Source organism: Anolis carolinensis, chromosome 3 (genome assembly GCF_035594765.1).
Source record: "Anolis carolinensis isolate JA03-04 chromosome 3, rAnoCar3.1.pri, whole genome shotgun sequence".
Classification (NCBI taxonomy): domain Eukaryota; kingdom Metazoa; phylum Chordata; class Lepidosauria; order Squamata; family Dactyloidae; genus Anolis; species Anolis carolinensis.
The window spans coordinates 274,807,191-274,823,904 of record NC_085843.1 but is presented as its reverse complement, the minus strand read 5'-3'; the positions used below and the strand labels follow the sequence as shown (position 1 = coordinate 274,823,904).

The 16,714-nt window shown below is 39.1% G+C and overlaps 2 protein-coding genes across 4 annotated transcripts in view; one reads left to right on the top strand and one right to left on the bottom strand.

Moving 5' to 3' along the window:
• ccdc39 (coiled-coil domain 39 molecular ruler complex subunit) overlaps nt 1-1,119 on the top strand; it is a 34,509-nt gene extending 33,390 nt beyond the window's left edge. The window contains exon 20 of the mRNA XM_008105980.3: nt 318-1,119. Within this exon, the coding sequence (XP_008104187.2) occupies nt 318-468 (151 nt within the window). The 3' untranslated portion in view covers nt 469-1,119. The remainder of the gene's footprint in view (nt 1-317) is intronic.
• Nucleotides 1,120-1,680: 561 nt separating this feature from the next.
• On the bottom strand, nt 1,681-15,848 carry ttc14 (tetratricopeptide repeat domain 14). Of its 3 annotated transcripts, none has more exons than XM_003218101.4 (12): nt 15,593-15,843; nt 13,160-13,284; nt 11,337-11,536; nt 9,655-9,739; nt 9,400-9,529; nt 8,338-8,490; nt 7,912-7,983; nt 7,092-7,211; nt 6,877-6,999; nt 5,392-5,509; nt 3,796-3,905; nt 1,681-3,038 (listed from the first exon to the last, which is right to left on the bottom strand). In XM_003218101.4, exons 1-12 carry the CDS (start codon nt 15,739-15,741, stop codon nt 2,114-2,116), a joined length of 2,310 nt encoding a protein of 769 aa, XP_003218149.1. In that variant the 5' UTR covers nt 15,742-15,843; the 3' UTR covers nt 1,681-2,113. The 3 variants fall into 3 exon arrangements, 1 of the variants encoding a protein (XP_003218149.1); XR_010004856.1 differs by having other exon boundaries at nt 2,927-3,038; nt 4,367-5,509; nt 15,593-15,848; XR_001730054.2 differs by having other exon boundaries at nt 2,927-3,905; nt 4,367-5,509; nt 15,593-15,848.
• Nucleotides 15,849-16,714: the final 866 nt, after the last annotated feature.

Here is a 16,714-nt window from a genome sequence, read left to right as displayed (position 1 = left end):
TATGTAGTAATTACTGTATTTACGAATTTAGCACCAAAATATCATCACGATGTACTGAAAAAATTGACTACAAAAATGTGTTGGATAATCCAGAACGTTGGATAAGTGAGACTCTACTAAGGCTGATTTCAAGAAGCATCATTTGTAAAGACGGGTTGGTATTTGTCAGAACTAGGTTTCCATGGCAGTTCACAGAATTTTAAGCAACTTCTGTAAAACTGAATTAGGGAACATTTATTGCCATAAATGATCCATTTTCTGTGCACAGTTCCTTTCATTTGATTAGATCTGTGGTGTGATTGTTTCTTTTCTTCCAGGTCCGCTAGGAGTTCAATTTCATCATCTGGCCAACCACATCTTAAAGTTGTATCTTTGACTTTGGATCCCAAGGTTGATCTTTCCACTATTTCTCCGCCTTCTCAAAAGAGTAGTCCCTCTACATCCACTCACAGCAGAAGTCCCAATTAGCAGTCTTGCATTGAGGGAAACGTCCCACAGTTTAAGTGATAAAATATAGCCCACATTTTAATGTAATGTATGAAACAGGAGATTATCTTTTAAGCAGTTAGTAGTTTGAGGTTATTCACTTTTGACAATACTCACTAAATTGTATTATTGATACATAGAGTAAATATTTAAGAAAAATATTATAACTATTTTTTCAGCAGTAGAATTAAACCCCGCTCAATTAGTATGTAGTTGTTTGAGCATTTGTCTTTTCCCCTAGAAACCAGAGTTTGAAACTCCTCTCAGGTGTGAAAATCCATTAGGTGACCTTGGACGAATACATCCTTTTAGCCTCGAAGGAAAGCAAAAACCCCTCCCAACAAATCTACGAAAACTCTGTGATAGAGGATGAAGAAAAAAAAACTTGGGGGATAGATGGGCATACAAAGCAGTTTTGGCTGTATTCCTAAAATATTGCTGCTTTTCTTACTACTGTGTAGCCTGCCTTTGTACGTGTTTTCTCAAGTGCTGTTTTAGATCTTTCCTTTCACACATGCCACTGTATCTACTTAGTCATTCCTGTGTTGATATGCTCATAGACAGAGTTAACCTTATTCTTGGAAGCTTATATATTGTAAAAATGGATTAATAAATCTAAGTTTTACTCTGAAACCGAGTAGGTTAGTTCCTTATTGAAGGCGCAGCTACTTGTGTAAGGTTCAAATAATTGAAGGAGGAAAGGAGTTATTGATGTTGCCTTTAAACACTTTTTTCATAGAGAGGCAGCAACATTGCACTTCCCTCCTCTAATGTGGTAGACTTACTTTATATATACTCCACTTTTCTCCCCATGAGGACTCAAAGCAGCTAACACATTTAGATCCAACCAATCAATGTATTAATGCTTTGACCAATGCTCATATGCATTTACAGAATGGTAGACATCATCCTCCACTAACAGGTGGCTGCTAAGCCTGCATATGTCATCCAATCCTGATAAAGAATAAATGTTAACTTTGGAAAACAAAAAATGAGTACTGTATAAGTCAAGAGAAGGCAGAGCTTCACAAATCTGGGACCCGAGTTGGTGGATTAGCTTCAAAATTGTTCAAACACTACCCAAGGACCAAAATGAGAGACAAAGTACCGTTGGGGTTTTCCCCATTCCTGTCAAATAGAACATGAGAAAACCTCCTGGCTCATGAGAGAACCCCAGTTTAAAGAAGCTAGAAATTTTGTAAAAAACAACAACTTTTAATTATAAGACAGGCTATATACATAGATGGCACATCAATTTAAAACATTTGAATTTATGGTTGTTTTAACAATACATGAAAATATTAACAATACAAAGTAACAGTCATTGGTGCCTAGGAGAGATTTTGTCTGTAAAGTGCAATTTAGATACCAGTCAGCATAGGCGGCAGTCTTAACAGTAGCTAAGAAGGGTTTTTTAAAGCTATCCACCCCACTAAATCTTAATATCCTAAATAGCACAAAAAATTCAACTGCAAAACAAGATATGATGTAACTTTTGCATACTGATTGTTCCCTAAATCAATATCTAACAAGCATACTTAAAAGAGGGAAGAATATCTTTTAAGAGCACAAATTTCTCAAATGACTGGAGTTGAATTATTCTCACACCCGCATTATGGTTTTTAGTTTATTGATTGTTTTGTTTGTTTCCCTTTTCTCTCTCAAATTCTGCAATCTGATTAAATATGTTGAGTAAGTTCTGGGGCAGCTTTTTCCCATCTCCGCCTCCCGATTGGTCTTTACCATTGAGTGTAGCTTCCTCATCCAACTCCTTGGGTTTTGTGGGTTCTCTTTCTCTGCTCTGATGCTCTCTTTCATTTTTAGTCCATGTCAACTCTGGCTTGTTGTCAGCATTGTATCTACTGGGCTCATTTATCCACTGGCTGGTGTACCGTCTGTAGTTTTCAACTGATTTGGTTGAGTAATCAGACCCTGTTGGAGAAGTGGAGTATTTCCGATAGCGCTCTTTCCTCCCAAGTTCTTTTTCTAGATTTCCTGAATCGCCTGTCTTGTTTCTGTCATCGGCCTTTTTGCAGTAGAAACCTGCACTATCTCTCCTGTGAGAGGAAACTCTGTCTGACTTACCCTGTTTTTCTGGTTTGGTACTATTTGCTTGAGTTTTGGAGCTGCTGTAGGAATCTCTAGAGTCTTCAGACCTACCTCCGTAAGGATCGTCGTCCACAGAAGTCCTTGGCAGAGAGAATTCCCTCTCTCTGGTTCTTACCTCAGGCTTTTGATAGGCTAACCTCTCATGCTTCTCCAGCAGCCTCTCCATTGCGTGCTTCTGATTCAGGAAGGAAGCAGAGGTATTGGCTGGAGGAGAGTAGTAGTCATCTTTCCTGCTATGATGAGAGGAATTCCTAGATGTGTGCTTTTTAGAGCTACGTGAGGATTCGGACCGATTCCGACTCCTTTGCTTACACCTTTTTTTATCGGAAGAGGAGGAGGAGGAGGAGGAAGAAGAAGCAGATTCATTTGATGAAGAGTCAGATGAGGAAGAGGAGGAGGAGGAGGAAGAAGAGGAAGTTGACCTTTTTCGTTTCTTCTTCAACCTAGAAATTTTAATTAACCATGAGGTATTGCCAGTAGCATCTAAATTCACTTTTGTTGGCAAGCTCAGCAAATTTACAAACCATAGATATCAACAGGTAAAAAGGATAGGGAGCTTGGATTTTATTTTAAAGATGTTATCAGAAGTATATATTCCAGTTTTAAAGTTTTCTGATAGGAAAAAAACTACTGTGAGGTTCCCTATTCCTATCGTCTCACGCTTCTTGTCTTCAAAGTGTCATAACTTACATAATTCTCCTAAATCCTGCTTTTTTAAAAAAGGTTTTTAAAAAAATAAATTTTGTATCATGCAATATTTCACAAGAACTATGATGGAAAATGTTTCAGAAGTATGAGATCCATCATAGTTTGATATTAATGAAAATACGGATCTGGAGGCTTGTGAAATGACACACTAATTATGACTATAGTATATACACTCTCATTCACATTTTGTTATGCAACTTTGTGACTGGTCCACCAACAATGCCCTGACAACCCTGCAGTACATCTGAATCTACGGCAAAGTGGATTTAAAGCATTTAAAAGCCATGACCCAGAATTAGTATCATGACAAAGTAACTGTTATCTTGATACTTCACTAGTTCTGTAACAAAATATTCTAGATTGCAGTAAAAACCCTAGAACAAATAGAGTGAATGCCCACCATACTTACAGTAGGAGTTAGCTTAATCACATGTGTTAGTGATGTTCTATGGGACATTCAGGTAAGAAACAGCAGAACGTAAGAGCAGTTACCTTTTTTCTTCTTTTAAGAGCTTACGCAATTTTTCAGCACTTGTTTCTATTTTCTTCTCTTTTTGTCTCTCTTCTTTTGCAGCTTGTTTCTCTCTCATTTCCAGAGATTTCTTTTTTGAATCCCAGTATCAAAAATATTGCATTAACAAGCCACAGTGTTAAGCCAAGGATTTTTCCCCAAATTTCATCCCCACCCCAAAATATACATGCACACAGTTTACGCCAACCCAAAAGGTATCACGTCCCAGGAGACATTGAAGATGAAATGATAATGCACGGAGCGTGAAGGTATATAAGCAGGATAGTGGGACCGTATTGCAGTTGATACCCCAAATGTTAAAAGAAAATAAGAGGAAGAAACAGGAAGGGCATTGACAGCCGTAGTTCAATATAATGACATTTGCAATTGAGAGGTTGGGAATGGGAGATTAAAAGGAAAAACAGCAAAGTGATTTTTGGCCATATAATCAACCAAACAAAGGAATTGAGAAAAGCACCATTGTTTGATTTTATGCATAAAATAATATTTAAATTAAAACGTAATTAGAAGGGGCCGTGTATATATACAAACCATTTGGAAATCGTAATACAGCCCAGTTTGGATGCATGGTTTGCACACGTAATCATATTCCAGTGGGTTGTTGGTGATGAGCAGAAGTCAGACACAGCAGCAACAGTTCCAGTTCAGAGGAAAATGCATTGGAGAAAAACATATCATCAGTATTACGGGAGGAGAGCCTGTCAGATTCAGCTGTGACTGAAGGCAGCCTTGCAAGTACCTGCTTAGGCCTTTTCGCCCACTTTCTGTTGCTCATCATTATGGAGAGAGGTGCATATGCAAAGGGAAGCACTTACTAAGAGGCTTCCTTTACAGATTGGCAGAAATAGCTGATAAAAATAGACCCGTTACCCGTCTTTGCATGTGTTCTCCTCATGATGGCAAGGCATTTCTTGGAGGGGGAAAGCCCAATACAGGCACGTACAAAGTGACCCTCGGTGTCTTTCAAACATGCAGGCTATAAATAAACCTGTGAGCTAGAAACCTTGCTCACCAATCCTTGTAGGTACGCTAACTAAGCCTGTAGGTCAATAAATCTTTTCATATTACATTTAGTATGGTGAAGTAGGGAAGCTAAATCTAGCTTTACAGGGCCCAAATAAAACATGGTTTCCACTGGTCTGTATCCAATTCATTGCCCCAGTCCCAAAACAAAAGGCAAGTGTCTTGCTCTGTAATGTTTACTGCAGTTCTTTAAGACTTCAGCTGTGATATGTCTGCCTTGATCACAGATGCATTCCAATCTCTGATACACTCACTTTGAAGTAAGTTTAACTTATTTCAATACAGCTGATTGCAAAGGCAATATATTCTGAAAATTCAGCTAACTACCCACTAAATATACTAACTAAAGGTGACCCTCGAGGACTTCTTTGATCTGGACATCCAGAATTCTAGATTTCCAATTAAGCCAACCCAATTATTCTCTAACCATTTGCAGTAATTGCAAAAAACAAGACAAATGTAGTTTAAACAGTGCAGCCCCATTACTCTAAGCATCATGTACTCAAGTCAACTAAGAGAAAGTAAAGAATCACCTGTATCTGCTTACGAAGTTTCAACAAGGCATCCTCAGCTTCTTGAAACGTCTCATCTATGTTTAAAGCTTTCTTGTAATAACTTTCTGCATTCAACAATTTCTCCTCCTCTTCCAACCTGGCAAATGATTTTGTAGCAGATATGTATATTAAGATTCCCACAGTGAATCTTACATTTTTGAGAGTTTGACCACTCTGCATAAGAAATATATCTATAAGCCCACAAATGTAAAATGTACAAAAAAATCAGATATACAGCCAAGCTCCTAATTAAACAATGAGGCCACCAACCCAATAATATGTATCCAATTCCTTAGGACCCTCAGAATCACTCATTCACCCCCTATTAACCCTCCCCGACTAACCTAAACCCTTCCCTCCCCATACCTTCCTTTAGCAAAACTAGAAGATGTAAATCTTTTAAAAATATTCTTTAATATAAATGATTAAAAAAAAAACAATGAGGCCACAGAACATCTGCTTGCATCCAGTATCTTCCAAAGGGGGTTAAAATGAGTGCTATGATGAAGTTTAGAATGTAAGCTGTGACAGAACCTTATAAACCAGACAGGATGAGGGATATCAAGAGGAAAAAGTAAATACAGTAGAGTCTCACTTATCCAACATAAACGGGCCGGCAGAACGTTGGATAAGCGAATATGTTGGATAATAAGGAGATATTAAGAAAAAAAGCCTATTAAACATCAAAATAGGTTATGATTTTACAAATTAAGCACCAAAACATCATGTTATACAACAAATTTGACAGAAAAAGTAGTTCAGTTCGCAGTAATGCTATGTAGTAATTACTGTATTTACGAATTTAGCACCAAAATATCATGATGTATTGAAAACATTGACTACAAAAATGCGTTGGATAATCCAGAACGTTGGATAAGTGAGCGTTGGATAAGTGAGACTCTACTGTAGATGTCAATATGAATAAGTGTGGAAATTTTATTTATTTTTCTTTCTAAAGGGTAGAAGCTACCTGCTGTATTGAGGTTGGGTGAGGAAATAATTTTGACAGACACTGTGCCTAGCAGATAAGGGGTTAAAAGCTCCTCTCCATACACAGCACAGTCCTGATAAAAAAATTACACCACCAGGCATGAAAATAAAAAAAAACTATCCAAATGCTATAATGTGGTATGAGCTCGTATTTCAGAAGTGCTGGAGTGGTAATGGCTTGAACTAAATCAGTGGTTCTCAACCTGTGGGTCCCCAGATGCTTTGGCCTTCAACTCTCCGAAATCCTAACAGCTGGTAACCTGGCTGGGATTTCTGGGAATTGTAGGCCAAAACACCTGAGGACCCACAGGTTGAGAACCACTGAACTAAATCCTGTGAAAATGTGATGGGATACAGTACTTCTATTTGCCCAACTGGTTTCATATACACAACTGATTGCTATCTTTTACCAAAAACATAATAACAAAAAGGAAACTACTATTAGGAAAATATTCGACACAAGATAAAACTTACTGGCCTCCTCTTTCCACAAGTGTTTGGCAGAGATATTTTCTGGCATTTCTGTGCGTTGGACAGTTTTCTAATGCAATTTCAAAATCATCAATTGCTTTATTTAAGCTTCCCTTTGTTGCATAACTAGAAGAAAGATATTTTTACAAACATTTTAGATTTGCACATGAAATACATTTAAAACACTATTTTCCAGTGACAAAGGAAGAAACACTTACAGTGCTCCACGAGCAACTAAGGCTTCTACGTTCTGTGCATCTATTTCCAATGCCTTGTTGTATTCATTCATGGCATCCACATGGCGGCCCTCTTTGAAATAATCAACACCAATCTTTACACTAAAAGGAAAAATAATCCCATCAGCAGTGTTAAGATTCACTCAATAACATCTTAGCATTTCCACTAAGAATTCACATCAAAGTACATTCACACAAAAATACTATAGACTAAATAATTGACTGTACAAGTGTAAATACAACAGAGTACAGTCTAAACCATTTAATGGATATTCTATCCAGAATCATTTAAAAGACGGAGAATCAAAAGGACAAGGACAATCACCAAGTTACAGAAAGATACAAAAGAACTAATATTTTAGGTCTTTGCTAAACTTTTCCTCATTCCTTTCTGATTAACAAAAAAAGTTCAACACTATTATGCAAATGCATTCAAACTTAACATTCCACTAGGCGACGCGTCCCATTTAATATGGCTTAATGGGAAAACTAGTAGAAAAGCCTAAGTTTTCAGAAGCTTATTAAAAAGAAGGTGCTTCCTTGAATATTTGTCTGTCTACTTTAAAAAACACTGTTGTTTTGTGCTTGATCTATTGAGAAGAGCTTCTGACTCAGCAAAATCATGGCTGATCTCAACTTCAAACATCAGCATTTACCATTTCAGACAGGGCTTTTATCTCTTCCAAATGGTCCGAACAAATTCAGATTGGATTTGCCCTGAATCAAAGCGACAGCTCTTTCTCTCCAGTATCCACTGTTATATAAAACAAAGAGATACTAATAAAAATGAAGTACTGCGTACCATTTTAAGGCCCACGAGGCAGATTGTCTTTTCCGCAATGCCACAGCAAAATCCTCTTCATTGAAATGTTTGCTTCAGGAAAATAAGTATTTTAGTGTAACTCCAGGAGACAGCACATCTTTACAATTTAGGTAACTACACTTGGCATTCATGTCATTACTAATACAGGAAGTAATACTTCACTGTATTTGGTGCCTTCAAAGTAAAAGAATAGCAGAACAGTTCCCTACCTTTTGGTCTATGATTAAAGACATGACAGAAAAGGGGATGAAGGTGGGATTAAGAATATTGCTTTGTCCAATGAGTTTAGAAAATGATTTAACTGCACATTGAAAAGCTGTCTTTAAAATCACAAACATTTAAACCTGAAACCCACCCCAACTTACAAGAATCACAAACTTTATTAGGATATGATGTTGGATGTACCTTTGTAATCCTCTCATTAAGGATGGTGGGTTGGATTCGTTCAGTCCTAGTTTCCCTGCCATAAACTCCTCTACTGCAGGATTTGCAAAGCCCAAGGAGTGATGCAAAACTTTTTCATATGTTTCCAAACCACTGGCTATTTCAACACTCCTCCTGAGGAAAAAAAAAACAAAAAAAAACAAAACAAAAAAACAAGAGTAGATACAATTATAAGCCCCATCAATTTCTTCTCTGAGAGGCATCCTTTCTTATTATCCTTTCAATTCATAATACAAAGAATACTAGGCTAAAGATTCTTTTAAACGTTTTTAATGGGATGTCTCCAACAGGTTACAATGCATTCTGCCAAGACAACATCCTTAAAATGAACCACCATAATAACTCTGTGAAGACAGCAATATCTAAATGTCCTGGCCAACTTAGATGTTTATGCACTGAATTTGCCCTCCTGCTAACCCTTGATCCTGCTCCTTAAGAGAGGAATACTGTCTTGTCTCAGTGGAACAATATTGTTCTCTTACAGTAGGAAAAAGGGGAACATAGAAAATTGTACTTTTATGCTTCCTGAAGCTGTGATTTACAGCACTCTTGTGTCCTTTATCACTTAAACTTCCACCTATTGAAATTAAGAAGATAGTGCGCACAGTCCTCTTGCAAATAATGGAAGGAATCAAAGGAAGGCACAGGGAAGGGAAAGCCTAAAGGCAACTGTTCCAGTCCGACTGTCCTCACAGTACTCACACGCAGGACTGCTACTTTTAGCCTCAGTATAAGATATCAATACTATAAGTAGAAGACTTAGTCACTGTCACTAACAACAGTGTCAAATGTCAAGTTTATAGAAAATAGAATGTCCTTGTGGACAGCTTTGCAATTGCTATAAGAATGGGCTTTCCTATTCCATTCACTGACATGTTCCGTGTATAGACAAGAATTTGGAACTGTCTACAACGCTTAGACGTAGGCTGGGACCACACTGTATATTTTTACTCAGTTCACTAAAGCACAGAAAGTGCTTTATGAAGCCATGAAAGAAAGATGCAGCTCACTTTGGTTACATACCTGTAGTGCAGAGGTAAGTCTTCAGAGCTGATTACGCCTAATTTGGTACTCGCTAGGCTTGGAGAAAGAGCAGAGCTGTGCAGTGATACTGTGAGTTTCTCATGATAGCGATCAATATCCTTGATTGCAGCTATTAAAATACAAAAAGGCAAGATTAAAACAGCAGAACAGCTCTAAAAATGTCCTGAATGTAAATGTGTAAAGGCAAACTGATCAGCAAGGGAGCCCAAGTTGATATGTATCAAATGAACCTGCCTTGGATAAGGTCGCCAGTTTGATAGTATGATAAAGGATCGCCATGGCTGCTTTGGGAAGGCACGTCCCTCAATGGGCAGAGAGCCTGAAACAGAAACCAAACAGCCACAATTTAGTAGGTAACATCAGGCTACTGAATATTTACATTTGAGGAGGCAGGGAACACAGCGTGCATAAAGCAAAATCAAGTTATGGGTCAGAATCTTGTCTAGAGAAAGCATTTTAGAATTTAAAATTGATTTAGGGTGCCTCTACACTGTAGAATTAGGAGCCCCCTGTGGCACAGTGTGTTAAAGCACTGAGCTGAACTTGCGGACCAAAAGGTCACAGGTTCAAATCCAGGGAGCAGAGTGAGCACCCGCTGATAGCCCCATCTTCTGTCAACCTAGCAGTTCGAAAACATACAAATGTGAGTAGATCAACAGGTACTGCTCTGACTCTGCGCTCCATGCAGTCATGCCGGCCACATGACCTTGGAGGTCTCTATGGACAACACCGGCTCTTCGGCTTATAAATGGAGATGAGCACCAACCCCCGGAGTCAGACATGACTAGACTTAATGTCAGGGGAAAACCTTTACCTTTACACTGTAGAACTAATGCAGTTTGACACTTTAACTCCCATGGCTGAACTTTTTTTTTTTTCTTCAAGGCCTCGCACTGAGATTTGTTGTTAACTGCCTTCAAACTGACTTCTACTTTTCCTACTTCCCTCCACCTTACAAAGCATCATAATCTTTTCTAGTGAATCATGTTTTCTCATGACACAGCCACAGTACCACAGCCTCAGTTTCATCATTGCCTTCTTAGGAGAGTTCACTTCTGAATTGCTCTAGAACCCATTTATTTGTCTTTTAGCAGTTCATGGTATTTGTAGAGCTTTGAGCACCACAATTCAAATGAGTTTATTTTATTCCTATCAGTGTTTTTTCACTACCCAGCTTACATAGCCATACACAGAAATGGGAAATACAATGACATGGGCTATCCTGACTTAAATATTCAGTAATGTATCTTCAGCATGTTGTCTAGTTCTTCCATAACTGCCCTTCCCAGTTCTAGTCTTTTGATTTATTGACTGTGGTCTCTATTCAGGTTAATGAATGAACCAAGGTATGCAAAATCCTGATCTATTTCAATATCTTTATCTGAAGAGTCCTTGGAGCTAAATGGTATGGAACACAGAGGAACAACCTTAACAAACACAAAAAGTAAGGAATACAACAGAAAAGAAGAGATGGGAGCTTAGTCTGTTGCACTATGCCCAGAAGTATAGAACGTGTACACAAGAGACACTGCAATGACACTGTTCTTGTCTATTCTGTGCAAAATTCAAAGTTCACAGGACTTTAATTCTGAAAGTTCCCAGGACTCTTCCACAGAATCTCTCAGTATAGTAAGAACTATAGGAGAGTTCAGTTCAAGACTGAAAGATTTCAACAGCTTCAAAATAAGCAGAAGAAATCAACATTCCTTGCTGAGGCAGCAAAAACTATTCCCCAGCTAAGCATGTTTCAAGGTTGGAACATATTAAGGCAGTGAACTGTTCACCATCCCACAGCTCCCATTCACTTTCCCTGAGTAAGCGATCTCCATTTACTGCGCAATAGGCTATCGAGTTATACATCAGAAAAAGTGAGAACTCCTCTGCAACAACTAACACATTGAAGTTATCATACTTACAGTGATTTCTATGTCTGCTATATCTCGAATAACACCACTTCGCAGGCAGAAGAGCACCATGAAAAACCCAAATTCACGAATTGAACTAATCCTTCCAATCACTATGTCCCCACGTTCAATGTCTCGGAAAAACAGCTCTCTCCTCTCTGCTCCGGGAACATCCATGAACTGCTCCAAAGGTGGCATAACAGCATAATAATCTTCAGTAGAATAAAAAAGAAAAAATAATAATGTTTAAATGATGTTTAAGTCATGTTTTGAAGAGTAATTACATGAGAACATCCTTCAGAGTTGAACCAAGTTAAGACTGTTCAACCAGAAGTTAACTGTCCTCTATACATACAGTTAATTGATTTTAATATGTGTATTTATAGAATCTTTGCAGTGTTTATGGGTTATGTGGTAACTCACCTCGAGCCACGACAAGAAAAGGGTAAGAAATAAATGTATCATCATCATCATCATCATCCATAGATTCAATAATCCACGGCTTGAAAATACTCCCCCTCCCAAAATCCAAAAAGCAAACCTTGACTTTTGTCATTTTTATATAAGGGACACCATTTTATTATGCCACTGCATATGATGAGACTTGAACATCCAATTTTAATTTCTATGTGGAGTCCTGGAACCAAACCCAGTGTATACCAAGGGCCCACTGTATGTAACATAAAAGAAAATGCTTCCAAAAATCAAGTTCCACTAAACTTTCATGGATAGAGACCAAAAAAACCCTGTTAATTGGTAATAAAATGTATAGAATTGCTTCTCAAGAGTTCTTTCTGGTGTGGTATTGCAAGAAAATTCAAAACTAGATGTAGAAAGCAGAAATATTTCCAAAGTCTCCTGTTTCAACAGTGAGGCGTGGATATGAAACATACTAAAAACCACACTTTTACTTGCAAATGTGTAGAAACCGTGAAATTACTTGCTAATGAGAAGAAAAGCATTCCTGCACAATCTCAGATTCTGAGTTTCATCACTGATTTCTAGGTTTAGTCAAGAGAGTCTCCAAATTAAAGAACCCCCAAAATAAGTATCTGGAGTAGACTTCAATCACTGTAAGGAGATAGTACTGTTTTCATTGTGCAAATACATAGTGCCACATATAAATGAGGATCAGAAATCAATTTCATCCTGGAATTTAGATTCAAATCCCTCAATTCTATATATGTGACACTAACTAATCAAGTACATAACCATTAATATTGAATACCATTCATATTTGAAAACTTACTTTACAAACATAAATAATATGTGCAGAAAATAAAATTGCACCATTCCATAAGGTGTCCTCATAGAATGCCTTGCAGGATATCCAGTTAAAGGAACTGTGTCCCCATTGATCTCCCTGTCCTGTGATAACATGGACAAGGCTGTGTTTGGGGACACATACTGCCTGCAATATGGGTATGTTAGGAAACTATATCTATATAGATGTAACTATGCAATACATGTACATCTCTGCACCCAATCTTTCAGTCACTATGTTCTACAACTTTCAAGAACACTATTCCAGATACATCTGAAAAACATTACTTACCATGTTTGACTATACAACTAGCAAAATTTAAATAAATTGCAATAACACTGTTCTAAATGTATTTCAATCATAAAACAAAGAAAGCAAGCATTGGAAACATTTTTTAATGTTCAAATCAGCCCGTGGCTAGAGCAAAACATTTCCATCTCATTTTTTCAATTTACCCACAAGGCATTCACAATTTTCATCCAAAGTTTTGATCATTAAACACATATACTTAAAAAATGACTCAATAATCTTGTTAAAGTGTTATAATTTTGTATTTTGGTAGCAGACATACCTTCATTTTCTTCATTGGCTTCTGCAGTGATAGGCACATTTGTTTTCCAAGAATGAGAAAAAAGGAGATCGGCTTTTTTTGCAATGAAGTGCTGTATCTCAATATTATCGAATCCTCTCTCCTTCCTGAAATCGGAAACAAGAAAGGGCAGGATCCCTTTCAGAAACACTTTTCTGAACAACTCAACAATTAATTTGATGATTATTGCAATATGTTAGATGGCAAATATATGCTTTCCTTAAATGCTAACTCGGTTGCAAAATACAGTGACTCTATTTGCTCATCAAGAGCTGCTGGTGTTTTGTAATTATACAGTGACAATAATAATAGTTTGATCAATTCTTCAAAACATAGTCTCATGAATCCACTTCCTGAAGTCACTGAATACATACACACACAAGTACACACTATAAAACTCATGTCTGTACAGTACAAGCCTCAGTATAATCTACCACTAAATTAGCCGAAGTTTCATATGTTTAGGGTTTTGACAAGGGCCCATCTGATTACAGAGAGAAAAACACAAATACAGTAGTCTCTCGCTTATCCAACTTTCGCTTATCCAATGTTCTGTATTATCCAATGCAGTTTGCCTTTTAGTAATCAATAACTGTCACTGCGATTTTTTAAACTGAAATTGCTGTGTTTTATCTATGATGTATTTTTGTTATATTTTATTGTATGTTGTTTTGTATTTGTATTTGTACTCTTTGGAAACCGCCCTGAGTCCCTTCGGGGAGATAGAGCGGTATATAATTATTATTATTATTATTATTATTATTGTAGTGCATTTTTCAATACATTGCAAAGTTTTGGTGCTAAACTCATAAATACAGTAATTACTACATAACGTTATTGTGTATTGAACTGCTTTTTCTGTCAATGTGTTGTAAAACATGATGTTTTGGTATTTAATTTGTTAAATCATGACGTAATTTGATGTTTAATAGGCTTTTCCTTAATCCCTCCTTATTATCCAACATTTTCGCTTATCCAATGTTCTGCCGGCCCGTTTATGTTGGATAAGTGAGACTCTACTGTATACATATGTCAAACTTGCACCGAACAGAACTGACATACAGTAGTAACAGAATGTAAATCAAAACATTTCTGTTTGCCGCACTGAGTCAAGAGAGAAAGAGCATAGTAATAATTATATCTCCAAGATATATCTCATGATACACTGTACAAATATTCCAAAATGCAGAACATCTGGGATGAGGGATACTCAACTTATCTGCATGTAGCTCGATGGCAGGCATGGGCAAGCTTTGGCCCTCCAGGTGTTTTGGACTACAAATCCCACAATTCCTAACAGCTGGTAGGCTGATAGGAATTGTGGGAGTTGTAGTCCAAAACACCTGGAGGGTGGGTCGAAGTTTGCCCATGCCTGCTCTATGGGGTAAAATGAAAACCTAGAGAGAAAGGGTTGTATGTTTTCCGGGCTGTATGGCCATGTTCCAGAAGTATTCTCTCCTGATGTTTGCCCACATCTATGGCAGGCATCCTCAGAGGTTGTGAGGTATGGAGAAACTAAGCAAGGAAGGTTTATATATATCTGTGGAAAGTCCAGGTTTTTTTTTCGTGTCAGGAGCAACCGGAGTTGCTTCTGGAGAGAATTGGCCGTCTGCAAGGACGTTGCCCAGGGGATGCCCAGATGTTTTGATGTTTTATCATCATTGTGGGAGGCTTTTCTCATGTCCCCGCATGGAGCTGGAGCTGATAGAGGGAGCTCATCCACGCTCTCCCCAGGTGGGATTCGAACCTGGCAGCTTTCAGGTCAGCAACCCAACTTTCAAGTCACGAGGCTTTTATCCCCTAGGCCACCGGAGGCTCCTAAGTCCAGGATGAGAGAAGAACTCGTCAGTTGGAGGCCAGTGTGAATGTTGTAGCTAATCATGTTAATTAGCATTGAATAGCTTCTTCTCCTGGCTTCTTCCTGCCTGGGGGAATCCTTTGTTCAGAGTCGTTAGCTGCCCCTGATTGATTCATGTCTGTGTAGTCTGACATGATAGTTGTTGGAGTGGTCAAGCATTTCTGTGTTCTCAAGTAATATACTGTGTCCAGGTTGGTTCATCAAGTGCTCTGCTAGGGCTGATTTCTCTGGTTGAGATAGTCTGCAGTGCCTTTCATGTTCTCTGACTCGTGTTTGGGCGCTGCGTTTGTTTCTCCATACCTCACAACCTCTGAGGATGCCTGCCATAGATGTGGGCGAAACGTCAGGAGAGAATGCTTCTGCAACATGGCCGTACAGCCCGGAAAACATCCAACAGCCCTGTGATCCCGGCCATGAAAGCCTTCGACCACACTAAAGAGAAAGATTTCCCTTGGCGCAAGAAGCCCCGCCCCTCTAAAAAGCCCCGCCCCTCTCCAGATGTCCCGCCCACCCTAGAGGCCCCACCCCCTTCCCGGCTGAGGGCCTTCCCAACTCACCGGACTGGCGGTGGCAGCGCGTCGAGGCCTGGCCCTCCCGGAGGCAGGAGGCCGCGGAAGCCGGGGTTGTCGTGCTGCTCGGCTCGGAGCAGCGGCAGGAGCGCGGGGCCGTGGAAGCCGAGCGCCTGCCGGAGGAGGTCCCGCTCCATGCCCTTCTCCGGCGCCTCGCAGCCGCCCGCCAAGCAGCAGGCCTCGCTTGGAGCCTTCCTCCCCTCGCCCGCCTCCCTCAGTCACTCTGTGCGCCTGCGCAGAAGGGAGAGTCTGTGTGTCTCTCTGAGGGAAAAGGGGCGGGGCTAAGGTACGCATGCGCAGAGCAGTCATGGGCAGACTAGTTTCTCTTCAGGCGTTTTGGACTCCCAACTCCCACCAAACGCTCATTTCTTTCTTTCCTTTTTTTTGTCTATTCCCTCCCGTTCTCTTCCCTTCTTTGTTTCTCGCCTCCCCCTTTTCATTTTCCTCATTCCTTCCTTTCTGTTGCACTAGAGCCCTGAAACACCTTTTCACCACAAGCCACACACTGTCCAGGTAATCCAGTAAGTAGAAGTTCATTTATTATGTCTTTATTTATTACATTTATACCCCGCCCTTCTCACCCCATACAAAAAGGCAACAATTTGATGCCATACATACAGTAAAAAATAAACATTTATTTATTTATTTATTTACAGTATTTATATTCCGCCCTTCTCACATTATATACATATAAGGCAAACATTCAATGCCCATATACACATAGAACCGAGACAGACACAGAGGCAATTTAACCTCCTGAGGGGATGTTCGATTCTGGCTACAGGGAGGAACAGCTGCTTCATCATCCACTGTGACAGCACTTCCTCATTCCAACGTCGTAAATTAGTTAAATTTGCCTCCCCACTTTATAAGTGGTACCTTATTTCCTACTTGATAGATGCAACTATCTTTCGGGTTGCTAGGTCAGCAACGAGCAGGGGCTATTTCTTTATTTTTTTAATTGATGGGTGCTCACCCCACCATGGGCTGGCCTCGAACTCATGACCTCATGGTCAGAGTGATTTATTGCAGCAGGCTGCTCACCAGCCTGCGCCCCAGCCCGGCCCCCAAAAATCAACAGCTATATTAACAACAGCTATATTAAAGCAA